This window comes from Engraulis encrasicolus, chromosome 7, assembly GCF_034702125.1.
Source record: "Engraulis encrasicolus isolate BLACKSEA-1 chromosome 7, IST_EnEncr_1.0, whole genome shotgun sequence".
Lineage (NCBI taxonomy): Eukaryota > Metazoa > Chordata > Actinopteri > Clupeiformes > Engraulidae > Engraulis > Engraulis encrasicolus.
In genome coordinates, this window is record NC_085863.1 from 45,536,671 (window position 1) to 45,551,670 (window position 15,000).

Here is a 15,000-nt window from a genome sequence, read left to right on the forward strand (position 1 = left end):
CTACACACCTGCACTGTACAGCACACTGTACACATACACACGCACGCATGCATTCACACACACACACATATGCACACGTTCACATGCACACACACACACACATGCGCTCGCATACACTAGCACGCACACGCACACACACACGCACACACACACACACACACACACACACACACACACACACGACCACATTACATGTCTAGCAAAACACACCTTTTCAGCCACAACAGCAAAAATAATTGTGCTGTTGTGTGCAATGTGTTAAATGTGTTGTGTCAGGTAGAATTACTGAATTACTGAGTCTCTTCCTCGTGTGTGTGTGCGTGCGTGCGTGCCTGCGTGCGTGCGTGTTAAAAGTGTCATGCAGAGGAGGTCTTGATAAGGTCTCTATAAAGCAAAGAGGCTTGAGACAAGAGGGCTTACTCACGTCATAACAGCTTAGTAGGAAATGATGGCGAGGGGAGTACGGAAATGTGANTCACTGTGGAACAGGTCATAGGACAGCGTGAATGTCTGTCAGCTGTCCTTAAAGGAATAGGTCGGTATTTTGCAATTGGGGCCTTAATTCAGGTGTATCTTACACTTTCCTACATACCTGTGGCATTTTTTTTCGATTTGAAGCTTTCTGTGAGATATTAGGTTTTTCGAGTTCCACAGACCGCCATACAACGGGAGTCAACGGGGCACTGACAAAAAACCCGTCGCAGACGCATAATCAATATTTTCTCAACATGTCCATTGTGATTCAACTCCCTTACCGTCCCATTTCAGGATTTAAATCTCCCGGGCTCTTTGTTTATCCATTTTTAACATAATCACCAGCGTGACGTCATCGCAATGCGCCTCCAGTTTCAAGCTTCAGCCAATCGGATTGCACCGCTACCTGTCTGCATCTCAGTGCCTTCAGATGCCTAGCTTAGCTCATTCGCCAGTCAACACAGTGATTCAAGACGTAGTTTTTGGCTGAACTTGATCTCTTTTTTCCAGAATAGCAGTAGAATTCTACAATGGTTCGAACGTGCGCATATCCTGGATGCAAAAACAAAATGACACGCTGGACTAACTTCAGCTTTCACCGGCTTCCTTTTCATAATGTTGACGTTATGAAACTTTGGCTTGTTGCGCTGAAAAGGGACCCAGACACTGGAGTGGAGGAGTTACGGCGATTGGATTATCGTGTGTGTGGCTCTCATTTTGCCCAAGATGACTTTTTTCCTACAAAGGAGAAGAAAGCAGGCCAGACGATTCAGCGTCTGAAACTGAAGAAAAGTGCCGTGCCAGTTGCTGCAGGAGAGTGCAGTGAGACAACCGAGGTAAGGAAATGTCTTTCACAAGTTTCGAATATCAAATCTGTGGGTTAGCATTTGATTTAGTCTCAAGCTAAACCTTGAAAACGGTTGAAAGTGGATTTGAAAAAACCAAGGAACGTTTCAAATGACAGTTCCGGTGCAACTACCAGGTGTAAACAGAATAAGGCTGTGTAACAGAGCGCTTTGGTTACAACACGGGGACAATAACGAGACTATGTCAACAGTGGACATGAATGTAAAAATGTCGATGTTTTCACAGTCAGCAGCTCTTCTGCTACCAGTTAGGGTATTCAAGGGTATCAACATTTTGACCAAGGATAAAAGGAACCCGATGAAGTGCTCAAGCACAACAAATCTGCTCATGGAGGGATTTCGATGTGTTCTATAGCTCGCTGGGAGATGGTCACTCCCGGACGTGTAGCCCCAGGTGTTTCTATCACTCCCAGACGTTCAATCCCACCCGATTCAATTTCACGTGTTATCATACACTGCCACATACAAGCAAGAAGGAGTAACGTAGTCTAAAATAGTATTCCATCACTGTGTAAGAAAATCAGTCACTATAAACCCTACACCAAACCATAAAGAAGGTGTAGTTCTATTATGGAATATACTTCACTTTTAGTAAGATATGATATGTGCAATAAATAGGCAATACGTTACATCAACTTATTCAGCTATCTAGCCTGCCATGAAATGGGACATTTCCCAAATAGACCGTTTATGGCTGATCATACTAATATATTCATGCACTTCTTTATTTTTTTTATTATTATTTTTAGCAAATTGCCTCTACAGGTGCAGCCCAGTTACCAGAGGACTTTCAGGAACCTCTTCAGTCGACTCCTCTGACCACTCCTCTGAAAGAAAAGCCCACAGCATCAGGGCCTGTGTCCTCTGAATTGACCCTGCTACTCCCCAGCCCTCCTCATATGGTACATTGCATGAACTTTAGGTCATATGTACAAATTGGGAAATTGACCGTCTATGGCTAATCATACTAATGTATTCATGCACTTATTTATTTATTTTTTTAGCAAAGTGCCTCTCCAGGTCCAGCCCAGTTACCAGAGGCCTTTCAAGAACCTCTTCAGTTGACTCATCTGAAAGAAAAGCCCACTGCATCAAGGCCGATGTCCTCTGCATTGACCCTGTTCCTCACCAGCCCTCCCCAGACAAGCCCAAAACCACGGTCAAGGCGGTCGCTGTCAGGAAAATATTACGCCTTGGCGCCATCATGGTCTAATCCAGTGGTAAGCACACTTTCAATACTCAACATGTATTTGTTTCCGCAGTTTAAACATACAGTATTCCCATAGGCAAAATATTTCCACATATACAAAAAAAATGAAATGGGAAGTGTGAGCCACAGGGGTAAACTTTTTGGCACCATGCACAAGAGTAATAGGTTGCATTACTTGCAGTATTACCCTATATCTTTTTTTGAATGTTTTTTTCATTCATTATTACTCTGACAAAATCTTTTGTTATATGCTTATGTGCAATAGGAACCGATGTCTGTACCGTCCACATCAAAAGCGGTTATAGCTCCCCTGTCTGCATCTTCATCATTGCCGAGTATCCCGAGTGAAGAGGAGGGTGAGGCGGAGGCTGAACTGGACGTTACAGATCTCAGCAAGAGCTTAGGGGAAATGGATGTGAAAGACACCAGCTTCGTCTTGACAAATTCACAGTCGTCTTCCACTACAGGGACTGGGTCTTGTTCAGAAGTTGTTTATGCAGACTCAGACAAACCATGGACAGAAAGGAAATGGGTGGTGAACGAGTCCAACATCCTCCAACTTTTTCGGTCATGTCTTCAGTGCAGGGCTTTGACAGAAACTACAATCACCACCAACGGCAGCCAAATAAAAATAAACTGGACGTGTGGGAAGCACTCTGGTGAATGGAAATCCTGTCCCGATCGCCGTGGTGTGGCTGAGAATAATCTGCTGATCTGTGCCTCAACAGTCTTTACTGGATCCACATACACGGACATAGCTGACTGGGCGAAGCTCGTGAACATTTCCATTCCAGCACATACAACATTTTATGCCATGCAAAGGGCATATATTCTACCTGCCATACAGTCTGTGTACCAGAAGCAACATGACCAAATAATGTCCCGCCTAATTGAAGAATCCAAATCCGGAAAGGGGCTTGAACTCTGTGGTGACGGAAGGTGTGACAGTCCAGGTAAATTCAATTCTAATCTGTATAGATACTTGTTTCACATTAATTTTCTTCATCATAACAACCCAATCCTTGATACTGAACCGATTTTGTTTTTCTTTCAAGGTTTCAGTGCCAAATACTCCACCTACTCTTTCCAAAGTGACACCACAAAGGAAATAGTACATTTTGAACTGGTCCAGGTAATATGTTTTTGCTAAACTAAATCTCTATGTGGTTCAACGCTTATTTCACATGATCTAAAAGAGATATGGTTCTTTTTGAATATCCATTATGCCACAGGTGACAGAAGCAAGCAGCTCTGTTGCGATGGAGGTCATGGGACTTCAGAGGGGCCTGGATGAACTGCTGAGTTGTGGGGTGGATATAGCTGTGATGACGACAGACAGATCACCATCGGTCCGGAAATTGATGAGAGAAGAACATCCCCAAATCCGGCACGAGTTGGATCCCTGGCATGTTGTAAAGGGTAAGTTGCTCCACAATGCCAACCTATGTTATGCATTACACAGTCACGACGTGCATGCCGATGTGTAGAACATGACTGTTTGTATTTCCTGTTTGTGGGCTGGTGTAAGTGATAGGTGAAGCATTTATATTTATTGATAATGTGGGGACGTTGCATCTATGTGGTGTATGAATGTACTGCGCATTTCTCCCCTAGGAGGACAACTTACAAAGATGGGCCAGCATACATTTGTCTAAACTACTGTACTGTCAAATAATCTTGTTCACTTTTGTATGTTGTTTATTTACAAATTGTGAGATTGCTTTTCTGTGTGTTTTTCTTCAGGAATCAAGAAGAAAATTGTTGCGGCATCAAACAGACGGGGTCAGAAAGAGCTGCTTGGATGGTTCAGAGCCATTACCAACCACTTTTATTGGTCTTGCGATACTTCCAAGGGTGATCAGGAGGTGAGCATGGACAGTGGGGGTTGTGAATGTCAGTGGGTGTGATCTTGGGGGGCGGGGGTGGAAGTCAGACAGGCTTCTCTCTCACAGCTTGAATGAGATGGGCCATTAGTCTGTTGATACTCCAAATCTTGCAAGTTGACACGGTCAAGAGTGTCTCTGATATTGGCAGACAGACCTTGTGGCTCCCTCAATATGGATACACGTTTTTACGGCTGTGCACTTCAAAATGCCTCAGGTCTTGTGTGTGGCATGAAGCATAGAACATGTATTTGTTAACCTCCCGACTTCTCCTGTATTTTCCAGTCAACATAACCGATAGTAATTATATACTTCAGACGGAATTCTGAAGACTCAGTGTTTGATGGACAATCTTGATCCAGGCTTTTATTCTTGCTATGACGTGTCAAAGGAGAGAGACAGCTTTGCAGGCAGTTCAGAAAATATCTCTAAATTGTTTATAGGTTTTGGTATTATACACATGACAGGACCAGAGGCCTAGTCCCCATGGGACTGCCCGTGACAAATATGCAGTAATTTATAATTTCAGTGTTACCAACGTTCACGAAATGGAATTTTCAAACCTTTATCTACCAGAAATAAACAGAAGGGGGTGTCCCCCTCCTGCCCTGGGCCATCACCTGGGGAGACGGGCAGTCCCCTAAGGAGGACCTCACACCTATAGGGACAATAGGTGCTTAGGCAGTCGTTTAGGGGCAGACGTGTAGTTGAGGAAGACAAACAACTCTAGTGATGGTGACAGAAATAAGATATGAACTAAATAACATGAAACCTATTTCTCACAACCTTTCACCATGGGGATGGTCAAGGAGAGAGAGAGTGTGTCCCCATAAGCAGTCTGGGCTTGTAATCTGGTTTGGTCCAACTCAGTAATACGTTGTCTTTATCTCCAACTGCTGTAATGAACATAGTAAATTACACATCAGTGCACAGAAGTTATGTCTGTTGGAGTACCATGAAACTTCACTTGCCCATCATTAACAGTCATTTTTTTATTTCACCATTTCAGCTTTGCATCCTTCGATGGTGCTCCGTGCTTCATCACATCATTGGAGTGCATCGGTGGGAGGAAGGCGGCACTACGTATACCTGCCATCACCCAGCCCTGTCCATTGAGGAGCAGCAAGACAAGAAAAGATGGCTTGAACCTCAGTCCCCTGCTTTTTTGGCCCTCAAAGACATCGTCACAAACAAGAATCTCCTCCAAGACATGAGGCAGATGGCGCTTTTCAAGCACACAGGTACATACTGTTTTACATATTTCATTTGTATCACTTCTTTCCCCCTAAATGCTTGGCGGAATAGAGCTGCACATTCATAGGGTGATCATTTTGAATAACATTGCAGTCTAGTGTGTCCTGAGGGAAAAATCATTTCAGTCATCCTCCTCTCCCAATGATTTTCTTACATACATTGTTTTGTATGTATTTGTAATACAGGAACTCTGGAGGCCTTCCACTCTGTCATGCTGAAATATGTCCCTAAAAGACTGCATTTTGGATATGACTCCATGCGGGCACGGACACAGCTGGCAATCATGGATCACAATGAAAATGTTGGCAGACAACAGGCTACGACTAAAGAAGGTAATACAATGCTTACAGATTGCCTTATAACAGTGTGTCTGTGAAGATTCTGATTTCGACAAGAGTTCAGTTCCAGGAGGCTACTGGCCTCCTTGTACCTTGAAAAATGTATAAATTATTTGGATTTATTGCAACATATTGATAGTGCAGTCAGTCGTCCTTACCAGTTTCACATTGTGTTACATCACTGCCATCACCTACTGAACGCATGCATGATGATCGAACAGGACAGGTAATAACATAATACACTACAATAACACATTATCATCTCTATATTCCAGGTGACCTCCGTTGGCAATTCTCCTTCTCAAGACAGTCAGCGGACTGGGTGACAAAGCCTATCTACACAAAGACAACACAGAACTTCCGAAAAGACATAATGGACAGTGTACTGGAAATGAGAGACAACCCTTCCATTGACTACACTCAGCGCAACAAGGCACCCCACCGCAAAAGACTGCTGCACAATATCGCCACAGTCCCAAGACCAGAGAAAGCTGTTTTGTTGGCAAGACGGACAAGTCGTTTTGGAAATGTCAGAGCCAAGCCGTATTAGTGGTGCATAAGTTGTGGTGCTTTATGGATAGTGACACCCTGATTACCTGAAGACTTTTCATCATTATAAAACGTTCACTCTTTCCTTTTTTGTTTATTACTGAATGAATGATTATAGCTATGATGTACACACTACATATTCGGACACACTTTTCCTCATTTGCAATAAAGTTCAAGTAAAACTATTCTCTTTTCCTTCATGTAAAATATTGACAATAAGGACATCGGAGGCAATAATGAGTAACTTGAAAAATGTTTACAGTTTATTGACAATAGCCATCAAATGATGGTGATCATTTTGAGTAGAAAATTTGAATTGAATGTTGACAAATTGTCCTTGAGGATTTTCACAATGCTGCAAGCATGTATGGAATGGGTAACTTACTACATGAATACCAAATAAGTACATGGATTACCAAAAGCTATGGTAAAGATGACGGTAAACACAACAGGTTAGGTGCAACAGATTTGGATGTATATACTATGACATGCATAGCTTGCTACTACGTACAACTTCGTTGTCTTATTCATAACTACAGAGCATTAGATGCAAAGTAGAACTACAGATAAACACAATGTACATGGTGATGTTATGCCGAGGGTCAGATGATGTTCAGAAGCTCCGATTCGGTAAATCCAGCATACTGTCCAGTGGGAGATGGATATTTTCTTCTTATGAGAGACACAATGCAGCTCGGAATGACCCTTCTGCAGCCTGGCCCGAGACGTAAACCTCCCAATGACCATTCCAAGATGATTCGATAAGCAACCAGCCGATGTTGCCTACAAGACAGATGATAATGGTTAGGCTACAGATAAACAGTAAGGGGGAGAAAAGCTTCGATCGGTGGAGGGCACTAAGACATCAGGTGGTACAATCAAAACCAATGTTCATAAATTATGAATGAATGTACTGAGATGAATATGCATATTGGAAAAATCGCTAAAACAATAGTCCATACAACTGTGTGGTTGAAACCACCCCCGACACGTCTGCTAGTAAAACTCGATCGAGCCCAACCGAAGGGGCACATAACTAAACCAAGTAAACATGTTGTACAAATTCGACTTACTCATCTGAAAGTTGTCCATGTGCGCCAGCTGGTTTGGGTTGGGATATCCAATTCACCTTGGGAACTCGGAAGAATGTTTCGAGCACGCCTCGATTAGTCATAGCGACAACATCCTCCACAGTCGAAAGACAGACATTCGCTTCACCAAGGCGTTCGTCTCCTGGCCTCAAGTCCCACTCCAAACAGCAAAGGCATTCCTCCTCTGTATTCAATACCGAACAATGTCCACAGGTACACCACCACATACTCTCTTTCCGTGAACGTGTTGAAGTATTGGCTATGTTTCCAATGTCCCTCTGCTCCATTGCCTCCCTCTGCCTCCTCCTTTCAAGAATCTCCTCTTCTGTGTACTCCGGTTCAAAACGATAGGGGCGGCCATCGTATTCGAAGTCATCGTCGAAATCAAAATCAGAATCTGATCCTGAATCTGAAGCCATCTCGTTAGAAGACACGTCTTGTTTTAGTCTTGCGATCGGACAGGGTGCGTGTGTTATGGTATCTGCTCTGTGTACTGCTATGCTAGAGCAGCGCTGGTCGCTAGGAAGCCAAGAGAGGGCGCACAGAGATGACGTCACGCCTGCGAATTTGGTTAAAAAATAGATAAACAGAGAGCCCGGGAGATTTAAATCCTGAAATGGGACGGTAAGGGAGTTGAATCACAATGGACATGTTGAGAAAATATTGATTATGCGTCTGCGACGGGTTTTTTGTCAGTGCCCCGTTGACTCCCGTTGTATGGCGGTCTGTGGAACTCGAAAAACCTAATATCTCACAGAAAGCTTCAAATCGAAAAAAAATGCCACAGGTATGTAGGAAAGTGTAAGATACACCTGAATTAAGGCCCCAATTGCAAAATACCGACCTATTCCTTTAATTACCCCCAGCAATTACTGCTGACCAACAGCTGCCGTTACTTGGCCACAAATTATCCATCATGGTGTCGCCCCCACTGACCATGTGCAAGGGAGTACGAAAATGGCATCCATCGCACCCACTGACCAATGACCATGCGCAAGGGAGTTAATTTTCCATCCACTCGTGTCCTCAGGCAACGCCCCCGTACTACACCGTGGCCAATGCATTCCCCGCCAAGAGATTGTTCTTTCTCTTGAGTTTCTTTGCTATAAAGTGACCTAGGAGGTCTCTATAAAGTGACCTTTTGAAGCTTCCGGGTGCCAGAGGTCAGGGTTGGTGTGCGTGCGTGCGTGCGTGCGTGCGTGCGTGTGTGTAACTCTGGAGACCTCCTGGGAGGCAGAGGTCAAGGTTGCATCTTTAAGGCGATCACACATCAAGTTGAGTTATCACAGCATTCTGACACAACACAATCCACAGTTTAAGACCGGGGCTGTGTGTGTGTGTCTTTCAGTTGCTCCTATTTTGAATTAAGTTTGTGAGTGTTTAGTATTCTGTCCTTGTATATGTATTTTACTTCCCATAAACACATTTGTATCTCAACGTAATATAATCCATAAGCCTCTCTTAGGTGCGTGTGTACGTGTGTGCGTGTGTGCGCACAGTGCGTTGTAGGTGTATGTCCCGTTCTCTTATCAGATGTATTTATGTAAACACATTTATAATCCATAAGCCCCTCATAAGATCACAGGTCATGCCTCACATTTTCACGTCTTAGCATTAGCATACCTCAATAACATAATGCTAATTCCCTTCTTCCTGCTTCCCCCCAAGACTGTTGTCATAAAAGGCATGTTTTGTCAGGCTAATGTATTCTGCGTTGTTGGTCCACCGCTTTGTTGTTAGTGTGTGAGGCAATGCTTTTTTTGAAGAGCAGCAATTCTTGAGAGAGTGAATACTTTTTTCCCCTGCCGTCGGTACAAATTTCTGTTGCTAAATGAATGGAAAGGTTTACCTCAGACCAATATCCAAAACCAAGTGAGGAAAGTGTCAGAAATGTGGGCCCATTCTAAACCCTAACTCAGACTGCCACATGGCCTTGCGTCAAAACATACATTTACACACAAATAAGGGGGAAAAAATATGTTATTTATCACATATTGTTTCCCAAAGATCAGATCGTGACCCACATGTGGGTCACAGAAGATGTCAAGAATAATGCCAATTGAAATGGGTTACAAAGGTTTATGTCACACTGATTTAACATATTCTTGTGATGCCATGTCGTCTCGCAGGTAGGACTGTTCCGGAAGCCCGGGGTGAAGTCTCGCATCCAGAGCCTGCGGGAGATGGTGGAGGCCGATCCTGACGGAGTGTCATTCGAGGGCCAGTCGGCGTTCGACGTGGCCGACATGGTCAAGCAGTACTTCCGGGACCTTCCGGAACCTGTGTTCTCCGAGAAGCTCAACGAGTCCTTCCTGCACATCTACCAGTGTAAGACATGACAAACACAACAGCCAATACAATATTTGGTAACTGACTACTTGTATTGCCTCATGACAGATGAAATAATTATCTTGCCTTCAGTATAAATTGAATACATCACAAGGCATTGTGGAATCGGATTGATTCGAATCGAATCGTTACCTCCCTAATCGTAATAGAATCGAAGCATAGGAGCAGTGCCAATGCACACCACTACTATGAATAATTCTATTACTACTACTGCTTCAACAACAACAACAACAACAACAACAACAACAACAACAACAACAACTATTAGTACTACTATTGATACTACCACTACTACTACTACTACTAACTATGAATTTAAGTGACAGTGAACAAAGGCACTTGCTAAGCAGTATACATTTCAGACCAGTGGGCTGACAGAGTTTAAGGCTGCTAAAGCAGTCTATGTATGTATCTATTCAGCTTGGGTGAGCCTGAACTCATTCATAAGCCCCTCCATCTCCTTCCCAAAAACATCTTTTGACTCTTGCCTCTTACCCATCAGCAGATTTCCCCACGGACCTGTGTGTGTGTGTGTGTGTGTGTGTGTGTGTGTGTGTGTGTGTGTGTGTGTGTGTGTGTGTGTGTGTGTGTGTGTGTGTGTGTGTGTGTGTGTGTGTGTGTGTGTCTGTGTGTGTGTCTGTGTCTGTGTCTGTGTGTGTGTCTTCAAGTGTCTGTGGATGTGTTTTCTAGGGTCACGTCTTGCCTTTTGCCCCCCTACTCATCTGCAGATTTCCATAAGGACCAATGGTGTGTGTGTGTGTGTGTGTGTGTGTGTGTGTGTGTGTGTGTGTGTGTGTGTGTGTGTGTGTGTGTGTGTGTGTGTGTGTGTGTGTGTGTGTGTGTGTGTGTGTGTGTGTGTACGCGAGTGTGTGTGTGTACGCGAGTGTGTGTTTGTGTGTGTGTACGCAAGTGTGTGTGTGCGTCTTTTTTGTGTATGTGTGTTGTCTGTCTCTGAGTCTGTCTGAGTTTGTGACAAAGTGTTTACAAATCTCTCTCTCTCTCTCTCTCTCTCTCTCTCTCTCTCTCTCTCTCTCTCTCTCTCTCTCTCTCTCTCTCTCTCTCTCTCTCTCTCCCTCTCTCTCCCCGTAGATTTCCCCAAGGAGCAGCACTTCCCGGCTCTGAGGGCGGCCATCTTGCTGCTCCCTGACGAGCACAGGGAGGCGCTGCACTCCTTGCTCCTCTTCCTGAGGGAGGTGACCGCCCGCGTGGAGGAGAACCAGATGACCCCCACCAACGTGGCCGTCTGCCTGGCCCCCTCCCTCTTCCACCTCTGCTCGCCGCGCCGCGACCAGACCCGACACGGAGGCACACGGTCAGTTGGAAGAATTAGTGTGTCACGGTGTGGGTGGGTGGAAGGCTGTGTGTGTGTGTGTGTGTGTGTGTGTGTGTCAGGGCTTGACACTGACACCTGCAAACCGGCCAAATGCTGGTAAAACTTGGCTGTGGCTAGTAACAATTTCAGTGTCACTAGCCAATTTGGCTCATAATCTATTTGACCCGTTTTGTATCAATTGTTTCTATTTAATTTAAAGAAAGTGCTCAGTTACTCTGTTGGTATTTGTTTGATTTATTTCCATCTAGAAAGCTATGCACTCATCCTCTTGCACTAGCAACCCATCTTCTAAAGTTAAATGTACAGTATCATCATGATAAAAAAAGACTAATATCAAAATTGTGGCTAGTAGAATAGTTGAATGGCTAGTGAATTGGTAAAAACACTAGCCACAGTGGCCGGTGACTAAAAAAGTTAATGTTAAGCCCTGGTGTGTGTGTGCGCATGTTGGAGTTGGGGGAGGCGGCACATATTTGTGTGTGTGTCCACTGGGACTAGACCCGACATGGAGGCACATGGTCTGTGTGTGTGTGTGTGTGTTTGTGTGTGTGTGTGTGTGTGTGTGTTTGTGTGTGTGTGTGTGTGTGTGTGAGAGAGAGAGAGAGAGAGAGAGAGAGAGAGAGAGAGAGAGAGAGAGAGAGAGAGAGAGAGAGAGAGAGAGAGAGAGAGAGAGAGAGAGAAAGAGGCAGAGAGAGAGAGAGAGATTCTGTATGTCTAGCCCTCCTATTCTCACAACTGATTGATCCTTGGGGAGAGGTGCGTGCGTGGGTGCGTGGCAGTGTGTGTGTGTGTGCGTGCTTGCGTGCATGCATGCGTGCATATGTGTGTGCTTGTGATGCAACTGACAGCATGCAAGTGGTGTGATCCACGCATTTATTTTTGAATCCCTCCACATAGCAGGCCGTCCTCCTCTAAAGTGCGGATCAATATTTAATATGCATCGGTGATGTGCCGCGGTAGTGTGGAAAAGAAGGTAATAAAGAGAAAGGATGTCAAATGGATCTCTTGGCATTCAAAGAGATTTTTTTTCACTGCCAAGTTAATAGGGCATGCAGCACTTTCAGACACTTATCAAACACTCCTCTGAAAACATGTGCAGACAGACAGACAGACAGACAGACAGACAGACAGACAGACACAGACACAGACACAAACACAAACACAAACACAAACACAAACACAAACACAAACACACACACACACACACACACACACACACACACACACACACACACACACACACACACACACACACACACACACACACACACACACACACACACACACACACACACACACACACACACACACACACACACACACACACACACACACACTTTTAAAGTGCCCTTTGTATTCTCCGCACTACAGGGATGGGAAGGTCTGAGTTGAGCGTGGCATACATACGCCTGAAAGTTCTGATGCTAAGAGAACATTTTATATTTGGGTGCGAGATACTGGTTTACTATGTAAAATCTGCAGTTACAGGGTGAAGGATTCCTAGTAGAAGTGTGTAGGCCTATACTCTTAGCGCAACAGGGTTTAATTATATAAACCTTGTTATAAACAATAGTTCCACAGGTACTGTATATTGTACACTTCATTTCACATCATAAAACAGCGTGGGCCTTTAAGGACTGTTAGTATATGTAAGGATGCATCTCTACAGAGCAGTTAATGTATGTCCTGCCTAGAGTACAGTTAGTCTATTGGTAAGTACAGTACATACCACACTGTGTACAGTAGACATACAGTATGTATGCTTTCAGCACACTGTTATGAATTAGTTTGCATCAGTTCAGTTCACTAGTCTAGTGGTTTGTATGTACAGAGCACCGTTAGAAGTGATATGTAAGTCCGTACATATGTGCAGCATGCCTTGGGCACACTATAGTGAATTAATATATATACTCTGTGCTTGTACTTGTATTCTGTACGGGTAATTTATGTAGCCTACACTTATTTTGTGGCCCTGGCCTTAGAATCAGATTCCCCTAGTCTAGCCATGTTAGGCGCCCCTAGCGTCCACCTCATTTTGATATCAGTCTTAGTGTGGTCAGGCTAAGGGTCCACTATGGATAGCAATGCCAGCTGTTATACTCATCAAGGCCTATTGGAGCTATTTTTTACAGCGTAACACCACTCACTGCAAACAATGGGCAAATGGTATTTTAGTACCAGTTGGTGAAAAACAATAGGTAGGAGCTATTTTTAATAACAGTCCATGTAAGGCGTGAATGAGAGCGATGTGTTTCCGGTCATGCTATTTTGAGACCGTGGTCAACGGTGATACTGGCACTACAAATAATGATTGAATTGAATTGCAAGAAAAACCCTGAATGACATTCAGGCAATAAGACCAAAAAAAATGTGAAAGAGAAAATCATCTTTACAGTAATTATACTGTATGTGTATGTTATGTTTGCAAAGGGTCATTTCACGCGAAATCAGACACATTGGGACCTGACCGACACCGATTTCAATCATACTTGCTGTGCCTGTTCAGTAGCAAGGTAGCACCCCAGAACTGCATTTGTGTGAATCTGACACCAATATTAAGGGAGAAACAGACTAGGAAAGGTTTACATATGAGGGTAGGACACTATACATTCAGCATTGATTATCAGTCAGTGTAAGTCACAAAAAGATGTCTGTGGTGTTATTTGAAAGCTCTTTTCTGGCTCTAATAATTAAAAAACGGCATGGAATACAACAACCCTCAGAATATGAATTATGATCAATTGAAAAATTAAAAAATGAATATAAAAAAACGTATATTTTAAAATGGCCAGTTCCTTGTCTAAACATAGCCTGCAATGTCATGAACAACACCTGAAATGCTGCTGCTTGGTTCCCAAAGGGCTCATGTCAACCACGTGTAGACACCTTGGAATAAACTTTAACCCACATTTGTAGTGTTGCGTAATGTTGCTCTGGTGTTGCGTAACCCCTGTAATTGCCATTGTTCCGCCCTCCTGAAGTCCTCTAGCGATAGGCACCATGTGTAGTGTAGTTGGAGTGAGTTTGAGCATTATGCTGTAAGGGCCACCTCAGAGCTCCTCCTGCTTCAGCCCCATTACGCAAACACAATACATTACATTAGGCAGCCATAGGAACAAATATACATTACGCGCACACATATGCCGGTACACACACACACACACACACACACACACACACACACACACACACACACACACACACACACACACACACACACACACACACACACACACACACACACACACACACACACACACACACACACACACACACACACACACACACACAGGATACAAACAGAATTGCCTTTGTACTACACACACACACACACACACACACACACACACACACACACACACACACACACACACACACACACACACACACACACACACACACACACACACACACACACATACACACACACACACACACACACACACACACACACACACACACACACACACACACACACACACACACACACACACACACACACACACACACACACACACACCATGACAGTGTCAGGAAGAGGCACAGAGCCTGTTTCCCATGTAATGAATGACTGATGGGGTGGAGGGGATGCAGAAGGATGTCTTATGTAAGAAGACGAGCTGAATAAGATTTACAACACACACACACACACA

General features: G+C 44.0%; 2 protein-coding genes across 6 annotated transcripts in view; both read left to right on the top strand.

The window, feature by feature from the left end:
- si:dkeyp-23e4.3 (rho GTPase-activating protein 7) overlaps positions 1-15,000 on the top strand; it is a 166,325-nt gene that overhangs the window by 133,245 nt on the left and 18,080 nt on the right. For all 3 annotated transcript variants that reach the window (XM_063203662.1, XM_063203664.1, XM_063203665.1), the window contains 2 exons: positions 9,795-9,993; positions 11,104-11,326. In XM_063203662.1, coding sequence (XP_063059732.1) covers positions 9,795-9,993; positions 11,104-11,326 — 422 coding nt within the window. The remainder of the gene's footprint in view (positions 1-9,794; positions 9,994-11,103; positions 11,327-15,000) is intronic.
- On the top strand, positions 2,453-6,759 carry LOC134452235 (uncharacterized). Of its 3 annotated transcripts, XM_063202596.1 has the most exons (7): positions 2,453-3,503; positions 3,606-3,682; positions 3,783-3,969; positions 4,294-4,415; positions 5,443-5,674; positions 5,873-6,019; positions 6,301-6,759. In XM_063202596.1, exons 1-7 carry the CDS (start codon positions 2,822-2,824, stop codon positions 6,573-6,575), a joined length of 1,722 nt encoding a protein of 573 aa, XP_063058666.1. In that variant the 5' UTR covers positions 2,453-2,821; the 3' UTR covers positions 6,576-6,759. The 3 variants fall into 3 exon arrangements, with proteins under 3 accessions (XP_063058666.1, XP_063058665.1, XP_063058667.1); XM_063202595.1 differs by having other exon boundaries at positions 2,453-3,682; XM_063202597.1 differs by having other exon boundaries at positions 2,453-3,969.

Bases quoted from the DNA above. Each gene is read 5' to 3' on its own strand.
- LOC134452235 (XM_063202595.1), top strand. From the start codon at position 2,822: ATGTCTGTACCGTCCACATCAAAAGCGGTTATAGCTCCCCTGTCTGCA. The intron at 3,683-3,782 runs GTAATATGTTTT...ATTATGCCACAG, and splicing joins TACATTTTGAACTGGTCCAG to GTGACAGAAGCAAGCAGCTC. The intron at 3,970-4,293 runs GTAAGTTGCTCC...GTTTTTCTTCAG, and splicing joins TCCCTGGCATGTTGTAAAGG to GAATCAAGAAGAAAATTGTT.